Source organism: Rissa tridactyla, chromosome 2, assembly GCF_028500815.1.
Source record: "Rissa tridactyla isolate bRisTri1 chromosome 2, bRisTri1.patW.cur.20221130, whole genome shotgun sequence".
NCBI lineage: Eukaryota > Metazoa > Chordata > Aves > Charadriiformes > Laridae > Rissa > Rissa tridactyla.
In genome coordinates this window covers 16296150-16310245 of record NC_071467.1, presented here as the reverse complement: position 1 = coordinate 16310245, position 14096 = coordinate 16296150, and the positions used below count along the sequence as shown (strand labels likewise).

General features: G+C 40.6%; 1 protein-coding gene across 1 annotated transcript in view; it reads right to left on the bottom strand.

Moving 5' to 3' along the window:
- Nucleotides 1-8849, bottom strand: part of EIF3H (eukaryotic translation initiation factor 3 subunit H) — an 89512-nt gene extending 80663 nt beyond the window's left edge. Inside the window, exon 1 of the mRNA XM_054192730.1 lies at nucleotides 8693-8849. Coding sequence (XP_054048705.1) covers nucleotides 8693-8812 — 120 coding nt within the window. The 5' untranslated portion in view covers nucleotides 8813-8849. The remainder of the gene's footprint in view (nucleotides 1-8692) is intronic.
- Nucleotides 8850-14096: the final 5247 nt, after the last annotated feature.

Genomic DNA, 14096 nt, shown 5'->3' with positions numbered 1-14096 from the left:
ACTATAGTCACACTGGTGCAAACACAAATGCAAACAAGGTCTACAACTTCTAACCTTTTTCTTGACATATTTATGTTTTGGCTAATGTGTGTTTATATTTAATTCAGATAAATTGACAAGGATATCTTAAGGTTTAGCTTAAGTCCTATACAAACTTTAAAACATGCAGCTAAATATATATTCAAAGACTCACAGAATTAAGTAGCTGGAACAAATATTACCTGGCATTAGAAGACCATCTTGAGTACTAACATGGCCTCTAACCCTCATCTCAGAGTTTGATGGCCTAAAGAATTAGGGATGCCTCACCCATTGCTACCCATAAAGGCTTTTGTTGAAAGTTCTAGCAATATTCATTAACTACAGTATAGCAATTTGTTACTAGTATTAAGGCTTTCCACATCAGCAGCTATGAAGATAAAGGAATAGAAACCTATAGTTGTTTCAAGAAGTCCACATAACTTTTGATACTTTCTAAAATAAATAAAATCTGTGTGCAATGGGCGTAAGCGTAAACAGAATTCATATACAGTGGTTTAATTCCCATTAACAAAATAATAAATGCAAGGTGCGTATTAATGCTTTAACATGTTGTTAAGACTCCAGATACATTATTATGCAAGAGAAATGTATAAGAAAACCTTATTCAGTCTGTCAACACTGTGTTCTCCGAAAGCTTCAGTGGATATAATTTTCTGAATGCATACATAAATTCAAGAGGTTAGGATTTTAAAAAGAAAAAAAAAAGTCATATATTGGTGCTTAAGGACTTAGTTCAATGAGGAATTATCTTCCTTCACTTTTACTCTCCTTCCTCTAATATCCTCATGCAGAGGATTTGCAAAGAATGAAATAGCTTCCCAGTAACAGCTATTTCCGTGTGACTACTCTGAAGGCAAACCTGATTAATAAAAAACACTTATTTGGTCTAGCAGCCAGCACACTTGCTTTGCTAAAAGATCCCCATCTCCCAACCCACCCACAGCTGTTATTTTCCCAGAAGAAAGTTCCCATATACCCAGTATCTACATACTAATGGTCAGAGACGACCCACAATCCACCATATGGAGTAATTGTTTTTGAATATTAGTTCAATTTCTATATTACATAAGCTTTTGTGTTCATTTAGTAAAAATGTTACTTATCCTGTCTGATCTTACATCTCCGAGGGATACACGAGTTCATCTCTGCTTTTACAGTTTTTTATCTTGCCTGGTATCACTACTAAAATTGTGAGAACTGCACAACTATGCACAAGAGGCCTTTACAAAGTGCAATTTTAGACAGTTGAGCAGGTTTAGAAGTTTCACTACAAAAGCCTTCTAGAAAAGTCTCCAAGCTTTGATGGAAATTCAGGGTCTCTTCATAGGACTACACCCTCTCCTGGTACTTCCAACACTAGACAATTTAAAAACTGGAGAATCCACAGGCTGCTTCCTTATACAAAATTAAACTTTTGTATATCCCAGTAATAAGCTTACCCAAGAGTACAAGTTTGCAGGATGAGGCTACATAGTAATGGGAAATCTGTAAATGAAGAAAAACAACGGAAGTCTCACAACACCCTACAGCCATCAGCCTGCCACTTCCAGTAAAGCAATGTAATATTGAGCCTACATAATGTTATCATACATAGGATTATTTTGTTGAAAAGAACACTAATATTGCAAAAGCAAATGCTGAAGTTATTACAAACACGAAACAAGGTTACCCTGCAAAATTCCATTGCAATAATGCAGCAAACTGGATGACAAGAGTTTTTAATGACAACAAACTAACTCGCTCCATCTGCTCTCAGGGTCACAGCAGAGTTACTTTAGTACACGAGTTCCTTCACCCTCTTTGCCTCATTTACTCACTTTGCCGTGCGAGAGAAAGGATGCAAAGGTACTACAGAGCACACGCTTGGCGCTCGTACAGTTAAAGGCTACAGCCTAGTGCATATGTACAAAAGGCCAAATAAAAAAAATGCAACAGCAGAATAGTAATTGTGAAAAAAAAACCCCTTACTATTTAAGAGATAATAAACATCAGGAAATGCAACTAATCAGGTTTGTTTATTACACTCTGTTCTATCATTATAATGGCTCTCATTTAAAATTGCAGATGCAAGAAATCCAAGTATCTTTATCATTAATCCAATAAGCACAAAATTAACACAGTATTTCCTTTTCCCCCCGCTCTCATTTCAAATTTTCCACTACAAGACAAGAAAATAATCGCATTTTAAAGACAAGAGCAATATTCCACAAGTGGGTTTATATCTGAAACCCTGTACAACAGAGTAGTGCTTCATGACACAGTCATAACACCGAAGAAAACCAGAAATGTTTTTTTGTTACATTGTCTCCCTGGCGTAATGCAGATCCCAAATGAGTACAGGAAAAAGAATTAAAAAAAAGAGGAAAGATGATGCTCGTTAGCTTTAAGGAAACAAACACCAAGATATGAAAAAACCTGAACCAGTTGTTCATGATTCCATGGAAAGGTTATTTTCAATATAGCTATCTGCATAAATCAACAATACAGCACCACCAACCACACTCCCAGAAAATATATGATTTTTAGAGACAGATACAAAAGTTTTAAGTGTGCAATCGCAGTTTAGACTTAAGATTCGTTTTGTAGAAACAAGGAAAATACCCAACTTTACAAATTCAGACGACTCAGACTAATAAATGTTCTAAATAAATTTGCTAATTTATGGATCTTATTCTGCATTTTGACACCACTAAATGCAATCAGTTGGCAACCCAGCCTTCCTCCTTGCAAGAAACAGCAAGGCACAAGTATCTTTTCTTTTCCTGGATTAACACAGAAGCTCACTTGACTGCACAGGTAGGTACTCTAAAAGAAAACTGCCATGTCTATTCAGCTAACTTGAAAATTTCTTTCTATCCAAAGGAATATCTGCTGCTAATATTCTAAAATCCATCAACTTTCAGTCTGAGATTTATTGCACCTTACCTACTGAAGGAAAAGAATGTAAGGTCAGTGACCAAATCTGACTAATTTCAGCAGGTGAATTCCAAAAAATTCACCCCCCACTAAAGAATTTCTAGAAATACAACAAACAAAAGTCCGCCAACACATCTTGCAAACAAAAGAGAAAGATAAGCAAATAATGCAACTGCTTTTCATTTATTTCAGAGAATGTGTAATAATTATTATGCCTTTGGGGGAAGATTCTGAGAGTGGCTTTTGAGTTCTCTGCTTTGAAGGGTCACACAACCATGAAACTGAAAATCTAGTCAGCTTATAAGCATTGAAAAAACAGCTCACAAAGTCCTGCACAACCTAGTCTAAACTACATCCATTAATTTTGTCAGAAATATGCAAATGTTCAAGCTATAATATGGTTCTCTTACATACCTGGACTTGACTATCTACACAAAAAACATCAGAAGGGCCTCCAGCAAGTGTAGTAAAAGCTACGCATTACAACCCTTGCTTTACCTGTTGCTACGTCTCCATTCAGCAGGAAAAAGGGATTGTGTTGCACACGAGCAACCAGGAAGAAAGCCTATACTATTTCTTTCCACGCATCCCTTGCACACACACACCAGAGCCATGCTACCCTTTCTCCTCCATATGTGAAGCTTAAAAAAAGGCATGTCCTTTCTTTCCATGAAAAGGCAGATTACAAAATTTTGTCTCTATTCACAAGGGACAAGAAATCCTAGATATCTGGTCACAACCGCACCTCTTCCAATCTCTAAGTGACATCCCTGCAATTAAATACAGTTGCAATCAACTGTGAATGCAGCTGGTACACCTCGAACTAGCTGCCCTGATCTACCACCAGCCAGGTGAGGGTATGCAGAAGTCCCAGAACTAATAATAAACCAAAGTAATTTTTAGTCTTCATATGTCTGAGTTTTGTCACATTCTCAAATGGCAGAAGGTGATCATAAGGTGATCTTAATCCTGTGTTTCTTTTAAAACACAACTACAAAACAGCTTGAGGTGACCACATCAGACACACATGTTCCAATGGTATAAGACACTGAGCCAGTGGAATTATGAGTCTAGTTCCCTATAGAATATAAACTTATATGATGTCCACGTTCATATGTAAGTTCTTCCACCTATACTTCCAAAGTTGCTGGTTACTTTACTAAACTTAAGACAGATACCTCTCTTGAAGAAATAAGTTCTTAGGGACTCCACCCAAGTAGATATCTGAGCAGAATAAAGAGACTATTTGAAGAATAAGCTCACTCATCTTCTAAAACTGCCTTTATAAAGCAATCCACACAAGGTAAAAAAAAAGCTTACAGGACTCCACATGGAGAAATGGCTTTAAGAAGGTGAGAGCTCTAATTACATTCAAAAGCCTACTGCAAACCAAGCTGCAGAAATCCAGGCATGGGGTTTTTTTTCAGTTCTTACATTAAAAGCGTCATCTGGTCTTCTACAATTATTGCAAATGGACACGCACAACAAAATTTACAATTACTGTTTTTAAGAACTTCAGAAGGTATTTAAGATTTCTTGTAAACCTCTTTGTAATCGTAATCATCACAAGTTTCAGTGATCAGGTAAATGCTAATCTCGCAAAAAAAAAAAAAGGAAATATGAAAAGGTTGCTTAACTACAGCCATACAGAAGGCCAAACACCCCTCCGCCCTCCCCCCTCAAAAAAGAACAGAAATATGCATATGACCACTACTGCTGTGAGCAGAAGTTTTCTTTGGGCTACTCAAAAAGAGAGAACACGATGGAATCTCTATCCAAATACACTGTTGAAATTTCCACAACAGGAAGCAAAGACAACAGAATGTGGTGAATTACACTCATCTTCCTATCTTTTTCCTCAGGATGGTAAAAAACTTAATATATGAAATCTTAAAAGAGTTTGTATCCAAATGAATCTGAATGAAAAAGCACATTATAAATGTGAGTTTGTGGAGGCATTTTTTTACCCTGTGATTTCTAACATTTCTTGCAAAGAACTACTTTGGAAACTGCTCTCATTAGACGTTTATTCATTAAGTGTATAATTTTTCTGACACGCTGCTATATCAACAAAAGCTCAATGTAAAAACTTAAACACATGGGACACTGTTTGCTGAACCAATACAAGCTGAATCAGCACAAGCACTTTATGATAGCATAAATCAGTGACATATTAGGACTTTCCATAATATGCAACTAAACACATGTTATCCCTTACAGTTGTATAAACTCTTATATAAACTCCACATCCCTGCTCACTAGGGATGCGTTAAAACCAGTGATCTGTAGAACAAGCATAGGCTGCCACTACTAATCCTTATTACTAAATAAACCAAAAGCAAATCACAATATTGTCTTAAAATAACAGAAGTCTCCTATTTCTATTCATCACATAGTCTAAACTGCAATGCTCATTCAATTCAATAATTCGGAAGATGACCAGTTCCAAAAAGAGGGCACCTCAAAGGTACCTTACTTCACAAACCTCCTCAACATCAGTGGCTCAGAATCCACACGCAATCAGTGTCTTTTTCTGTGTCGTAAAAACAACTGGAAAGAGACAATTTTCTTTGACACTGCAGTCGTTCCTTGTATTCCTGAGATGAATGAAGAACACCATCCACTTTTGCTCATCGTGCCTCATTCCTAATTCAACATTCCTAACTTGGAACTGTCAATACATCTGAATGCACAGATAACTTCTGTCTGCTACAGATCTCTCAAAAATGAGCTGGAAAACAAAACAATGTTCAAGCTATCAAAAACAGAATAAAATACTTAGAATCTTATTATCATACTGATACAGTAGCTAGCCGTATGTATCATTTGATGACTGAGACCTTAACTATCTAGCAGAAATGCTGATAGAAAAGGGTACAGACCGGTATTTTTCCGCTCCTTTCTGTCAAACTGTGAAGATTGGAAATTTAATTTAATCACATTTAATTTCAGAAGCATTTTATAAACAATCATTCGGGTACTCCAATCAAGTTATCAAGTGTCTACAATCTGACACAGTTCTCCCTTAATCTTCCTAAATTTTGGTGCTATTATTTTTGTGGAATACTCTAATAACACTAACATTTTAAGAAGTTATGCGGATTTAGTCTATCTTATTAGTCAGGGTTTCATTGTTAGCTTTTACTTCTGCCATGACAGTGCTTTTTAATTTACTATTGTGTTACGCGAAACAAAATTCTACTTGATCTAAATTCAAACTACACCATCACGTAATAAAACAAAGAATTAATCAGATTAAAATAAGAAATAAGTTAACTATAGCATGGTCTACTTGTACCAAATTTAAAAGGATGCCAGAAACGTAGGTATTGTTGCATTGTTACGTATTATGTTTTAAGGTCACATACCTTAAAAAGTACCCTAAAAAAGAGATTCAGAACTTATTCTCTTCATTACTAATATGATTTTCTTTTACTTTACTGCTCCTCTGAAATAACAAACTTCCTAAAAGTACTTTCGCATTCTCATATACACAGAAGACTGACGCATCTTCTATTTTGCATACACAGACCCCCCCAAAAAACTACATAGTGTGTCTTTGCTTTCAAAGCAGTCCCATTTGAAAGGATTACTTCTGTCACTGCCAAGAGATGTGGCGCCAGTGGAGAGAAAGAGATCACTAATTTCCTTGACACCCACCAAAGTCTGTCCCCTGTTTTGGCACGTAGTCACCCTGGTCATCATCAAGATGACTGATGAAGTCTCATCACTTTCTGAAAGTACAGATGAGACATTTAAATAAGATATTAGAAGCATTTTAGCAGAATTTCAGTAAGAGATTCTAAGGACTTGCAATGGGAGCCATTTTGTTTACATATCAAGCACATTTATGCCAACACTTCACCACAGGCGTCATGGAATTTTGTGAACCACGCTGTTAAGTGTCCTGAGAATGCTTTGTGTAAGATCCATTGAAAGATGTCTTCTGCACAGTGGAAAGGGGAAAGCTTTCCACTGTTTTCAGTAAGCCACCTTCCTCTGCACAGACTCCACTCAAGAGGCACCACTGTGCTGTACCAGAAGAATACACAAGGACATGGAAAAAACCAAAAGCATAAAGCAAAAAGTATTCATAGGTATTTGTTGGACTGTCAGAAGCAGACCACCAGGGCCACTCACAGTTGATTCGAATGAACAGTAGTACACAAAGTAGATTACATATCCAATAGAGAACTGTTCTCTTTACTTCCTTAAAGCAGAAACAAAAGAAATCAAATATAATAGTTGTTAAGTCCAAAACTGATAAAACAGCTTTTACACCAACAGAAATGGAGTTAAAGGTGCCAACCTGTATCCTGCTCTTAACTATTCCCTTTTTCTTTGTTCCCTCAAACTTGCTAGTAAAAAGCCACACAAGCACACACCACTGTCCATCTGGCACTAGCCTGCTTGCAACAGCAGCAGTTTGCTGTCAGATGATATGTTTTTAGGGCTACATTTCATGACTGGTCAGTTTTCACCACTCCTTGAAAATCCTAAGTGCAGCATAGCCACAGATACACAGACAGATGAACAGAATACAGCAGAAATACTCTAATTAATTCAAATTTTCTCTTTCACAAGAACAACTATAGACAAATAAGTTATTCTTCCTCTTCCCAAACATTTACTATACCGCGTAACTCCAGGATAATGAGTGGGGACTATCACTAATAAATGCCAATTAGGCTTCAAAGCCCCAAAATTACAATTTTCCTTCTCACTACCAGTATACTGATTCTCCCTCACACTTCAACCGTACAGTGTTCTGGTGATATTTGGGAAAGATGATGCAGAAGTAACAAATAATGCTTCCAACCTTAAGGAGTTTACATAACTACTTTTTCCCCACTTCACGTCACTGTAATACCAATTGTATGAAACATGACCTGACACAAAAACATCCAGCACCAAAGCCAAGAACTGACTTCTTCCCCTTAAGGTCTGCATGGATCGCCTCTATTATAGAATCACAGAATGGTTTGGGTTGGAAGGGATTTTAAAGATCATCTAGTTCCAACCCCCTGCCATGGGCAGGGACACCTCCCACTAGACCAGGCTGCTCAAAGCCCCATCCAGCCTGGCCTTGAACACTTCCAGGGATGGGGCATCCACAGCATCTCCGGGCAACCTATTCCAGTGCCTCATCACCCTCATAGTGAAAAATTTCTTCCTAATATCTAATCTAAATCTTCCCTCTTGGTTCTATTCTCTACTAAACCCTTCAACCCCTCCTTTTCTTTTATTTAGTATTAATAAAACACAGTAGGCATCAGCAGTCCTAACAGAGAAGGCAAAAAAAGCACGATGGATGAGGGAAGGACCCACCGTGCTCACCTTCTCTCACACCTCTGGAGTTTTCAACAGCCTAAGCTACGACAAGCAAGAACCAAAAACCCGGGCACCAGAGTGGAAGAAAAAAAAGCAAATATTTAAAAGCAATTAATTCCTGTCCCGTCCCTTCGCTTCCAGGAGGAAGGGAGCCGCTCCCCTCCCAGGGACAGCACAGGGGGAGCCCGGCCGCGGCTCGGGAGGAGGATGGAACTGCTCCCGCCTCTCAGGGCACCACGGCAACCCCGGCCCCGGAACGGGCACAGGCCCCGGGACGGGCACAGGCCCCGGGACGGGCACAGGCCCCGGCGGCGCCACCGCCGCACGGACGGGGCCGGCCCCACGCGGCCGCCGCCGCCCGCCCGCCCCCTCCACCAGCGCCCGCCCTGGCCCCGCCGCTCACCAGCCCGTCGATCTGCACTTGCTTGACGGCCGAGTCGCCCGTGGCGGCGGCCTTGCCTTTGCCTTTCGAGGAGCCGAAGCCGCCACCGGCAGCTCCGGAGCTCTCCTTGCGCGACGCCATCTTCCCCCTCGCACCGGCCGGAAAGAGAAAAACGAAACACCGGAAGCAGCGGCGGCGGCGACGGTGCACGGGGAAACGGCTCCGGGCGGAAACCCGCGGGGGAGGCGAGCGGGGCGCATGCGCGGTGCCGCCGCTCACCCCCCGGCGCCATGGCGGCGATTCTTCAGGGCCTAGGCGCTCCCTCGGGGCCCGGACGGTCTCCGGGCGCTCCGGCCCGGCCCTCCTTTGGCTTTGCCAGCTGGTACGGCGGCCCCAGGTGGTGCTAGAGCAGGAGAAACCCTGTGCCTTGCGCCAGGCAGCGGCGGCCACCCCGCCTCAGCCGGGACGGGAGAGGGGCTGAGGGGCCCCGTCTCCCCATCTTCCTCCCCTCATGGCGGTTGGCGCCTGGCAAATCGTGTCTGGCAACTCGGGAGCCGCAGGCGGTGGCGATGCTAACGGCCACGTAAAGCCACGGCTGTGCCACTGGGCCAAAGTGGGCCCAGCCAGCGGGACAAAGTGAGGGTCCCCAGCAGGGCTGAGGGCAGGTCTGTGCATGGAAGGCTTTAAACCCAATAAACCAGCTTCGTTTCGAGGGAGGAGCACTTTCAAGAGATAATAGATTTGAAAGCTTTGGATTTTAGCTTTAAAAAAGCATACTGCTGCGAAGTCAGGTGAATATCTGTCTTGTTTTGAGCATGAATAACAAATGTGTGCACTGGGAGGGGATACAAAATCTTAGCATTAGATATAAAACCCTGAACTATCAACTACTTCTGTTGTTCCCAGGAAAGCATTTAAGTGTTGTATTAGAAATTGTTGGGTTTGCTTTGCTGCTCTTTGTTGGTGTTTTTTTTAAAGAATTTCAAACGCTACACGTTCTTCTGAAAAATGAAATGGGCTGTGAAAGGTAGACATACCAAACACCCCAAAGCTGTCCAGACACTATGCCAAATATGTGACCTCTTAAAAATTTACCATGAACCTTTTCAACAATGTAGTTGACACTGATTTCTCACTGAGGGAAAGGAACATACCAATACCAAGATGTATCTGCATTTTCCAGCAGACACAGACCCAGCATTTGCCTGTTCCTATAAAATGGCCTTAACATCACAAGAATATTCCCTGCCAGCTGCCGGCATCAGAGCTGGAACAAATTCAAGCAAAGAATCTAGAATAATAATCATCCCCACTAGGCAAACCTAAATGCCACCAGTGTCACTGACCAGATCTGCATTGACTAACGAGACCTGGATACCCAGCTTAGCTAAGAACACCTCATGATAGATGCCTACAGTTAGGTGTGATGAATCCCACTTTCGATTTCCCTTTGGGAAAAGTTCTATTACACGGAGATCAAGGGTGAAGTTTGGAATCGCAGCGTCATTGAGGTCAAATGTACCTTGTGCCCCAAAGAGACTGAAGTGAGCATGAGCCGTGGGATTGGGGCGTTGTTGTAAAAAATAGATTTGTAGAGAGGCTGATGCAATAACGACGCGGAGTTTCAAGGCAGTGCGCCGTGGCCAATGAGCTCAACCATCACGTAGGTGTTGCAAATTTTGAGTCCTGCCCTTAGCAGGTTTCCGTGGCTGAATGTTGCACTCCCACTGGTGTTGCCTTTTGAAGTTTTTCTAGAGAACAAGGTTGCTTGATTCAATGTTAATATTTCACTTTGCTGTTCTATACACGGGCATATCCAGTTTTAATTTACAAATATGATCAAATAGCTTTAATTAAAGAAAACTGAGATTAGAAACCAGTATTATGGTAATATAGTGGTTTTCAACTCCCGTCCACGGACTGCTGGAGATCTGTGGGCTACTTCAAAGATGTCAGTGAAAGGTATTTAAATAGACAAAACATGCCTTCTGTCAGTAAATGCACGGTGCCTTACCACTAGCAAATCATTAGGGGTCTGAAAAGGAATGAAAACCTCTGGGATAAGACAAATGTGATACGTTATGTCCTGCCTATCAGTTTTTGAACAGAAACTCAATGTAATTTAAAAAAAAATAAAAAACAACACCCAAACCAACAAGTAGCTACAGTACAGAACATCAGCATGTTCAAAGAGGTTGCTGTGGGCACCCAAAATAGCCCTATTTGAGGGACTGGCATAGGGCTCGCATTACTTAATGCACTGCCAGAATAATTCAGTCAATTTGGTTAATTATGCTTAACATGAAAAATGAAACACAAATATCAACTTTCTACTTCATAGAACTTAGCAGATCCAGGCAAGAGGCCACAGAAAATTTTGCCATTGAAAACACTGAATTCTTGAAAAGGAGGACATAAAAAGGATGTCAGACTTAAAAATTTTATTAACGTTGCCCAAGCTACTCCAGAAAACCACAAAACAGACGACTTCCATCACAAAAGAGTTTAGAAAATTCAAGTAGTGCACAAATTCCATTAATCATTTTTAAATGATACTCCAAGTCAAAAGACAGCTGGAACCAAACAAAACCCTTTTATTCCCCAGTCCTGCGTAAGTAAAAACCTTGGTATAATTCAGATGTGTCATTTATCTGTATGGCACTGCTGCAGCCTATCAGTGCGACGAGCAGAACTGATGTTGCTAAATGGAAATTATCTGATTAAGGGTTCAAAGATGTAATCCCTTCCAAATTGTCAGACCGACGTTACCTTAAGGGCGAAACCAACTTGAATTACGTTTGTGTGTGCTGCAGGCTAAGAACACGCACATGAATCGTAACCAAAGATGGGATAACCTGCAGTGACTTGTTACCGCTTGGTAAATGGGTCATGTCTGAATTCCATGTTCTTCCTCCCTACCCTCTCAGCAATTCCAAATATTCCTAAGCATAATGAACACCGTAATTTAATTATCACAAAGTACAGAGGAATAGGGAAGAATCACTTAGGATACACGTATAGCAGTCTGTACTTGCACTGAGACCCAACAGCACCCCAAATAGCAAGTTGTACTAACTACAATTGCCTAAAACAACAACAATTATCTACAAAAAAAAAAGTTTCCAGTAAAATAATCTCCAAAAGTTGGTGGCAACAGATTCTTCTAACACAGACTTAAAATTGCCTTGTAATATCTTGCACCCTTACAGAAGTCTGAAGTTCAGAAAAGCTCTATTTTCTGGAAGAGATGAGGTATTCAGGCTTAAACTTTCAAACATCAAGAAACAGGGGCACGTGGCACATCTCCCTGTGAATCTATTGCTGACCTTTTTCAATGTGCCTTTATACGTAACGTACCTACTCTGCCTTAGCAGGCGGGTGCATGGCTTAAAAATGAAGTAACTAACTAACTTGCTTAAAAATGAAGTAAGTAACTACTTCTTTATCAGGGAGTGTAGTGATAGGATGAGGGGCGATGTTTTGAAATTGAAAGAGGGGAGATTTAGATTGGATATTGGGAAGAAATTCTTTACTGTGGGGGTGGTGAGGCACTGGAACAGGTTGCCCAGAGAAGCTGTGGATGCCCCATCCCTGGAAGTGTTCAAGGCCAGGCTGGATGGGGCTTTGAGCAGCCTGGTCTAGTGGGAGGTGTCCCTGCCCAGGGCAGGGGGGTTGGAACTAGATGATCTTTAAGGTCCCTTCTAACCCAAACTGTTCTGTTCTGTTCTGTTCTATTCTATTTCCTATTCTATTCTATGGAAAGTAAGGCTTGTATTTGGGAGAACTGTAGTGAATATAAGGCTCTACTTAATCCCTATGTTCAAGTAAAAAGCTTATTCTACATAATTCTACACATGGCATGGTTTCTTAGCTCCTTTTGAAATCCCTTTCTTATTGACAGGATGCCTTTTGATAGTAGCCTCTCCATTCCACACCACTTTCACATCCCACAGGGAGAGTGAGAATCCTTATGACAAGAAGGTCTCTCTGTGTCTGTGGTATCTCAGGGGGGTTGACCATGGCCAAACCCACCCAGCCTCTCGCTCCCTCCCCTCTCCCACGGCATGGGGAGAAAGCAAGAGGAAGGCAAGAAGAATTGAGTTTCAGAAGCCATGGGAAAGACAAGATCTCTTAAATGCTCATACTTTCCTTTGTTAAAAAAAAAAAAAAAAAAAAGCAGGTGGGAGAAGATGTAACAGGGACCCTCAGGTGTCCCCAGCAGACACAGTTTTGCCAAGTGCAGGCATTACTCCTCCACTAACTGCAGTTATGTTCTGTCGCGCTGCGTGCCATGTGCAGGCAACTCCAAATACCGGCTACAGCCTCAGCGAGCAGCGTCGTGTATAAACCTTGTGGAATTCAGGGGTTCCAGCCGGTTATGTTCTGCTGACCGCAGCATTTTAAGTCTAAAGGAAATGAAATATCCCCTCGCGTATCAACCCATGTTAACAAAAGTTCTCCCTGATAAATAAGGTAGCACTTATTAAGTGCTTCTACACCCACTTTGTTCAGATATCACTGATTGCTTCGCCAGATGCAAGTCACTGAAGTCAGACCTTTGCGTACTTATTTCTGCAGCTTCTACAACATTCTGTTTCACTGCTAAATAATAATATTCTGAAGGGTCAGATATTCATCCAATGCTTTCTACTTTCCACAGAGGAGCTCAATATGAAAATTTAAGCTTAGTCTCCATAACTGCATGGGCATTTTGTGCCAAAGAATTTTTAAGTACTGGTATTTGTCATGAGGCTAAATGTGATTTCAGAAGTTATTGGTGCCAATATGGAAGTTCATTCCGCTATTTTTTCTAATTTTCTTCAAGAGAATCAAAGTGAAGAAATTGGGTTTGGTTTATTGGATTTTTTTATTTGAAATAGGAAATGGAAAGTAATAAGGTGCAGGAGTGATAGAAAAATGGTAAAGGTGGGAGCTGCAACAGCATAGAAACCCCCAGGGACAAACATCAAATGCAACAAAGGAACTACGGGACCTGAACGTGAGCTTTGAAAATTCAATTTATTTTCTGTAAGAATGGAGGTTTCAGAGGCCATGCTCTTAGACAGGCAGCCTTTTAGCGTATGCTTGACTAAATGTAAAAGCATTGCTATAAAAAAAAAATGGAGTGGCTATCATGGACACTAGCATAGTAAGGTATTTCTGCATGTTAAGGAAACATTTAAAAAATATAAGTTCTTTTTTTGGGAAAGTTGGGTTTTTTTCACTGCTCAACTTTTTCTCTGCTTTTTCAATAACTGTTTTCCAATAAATGTTTTCAGTTACCTTCTATTCTTATCTACTATTTTTACATTCCAGGTGGTTTGTAGCTATTTTTTATTATTAATGGGTCATTTACTATAGCACCTCTAGACCTTTAGCATACAACTAAGAGGAGCAAAAAAGTGACACAGGAATAAACAATAAA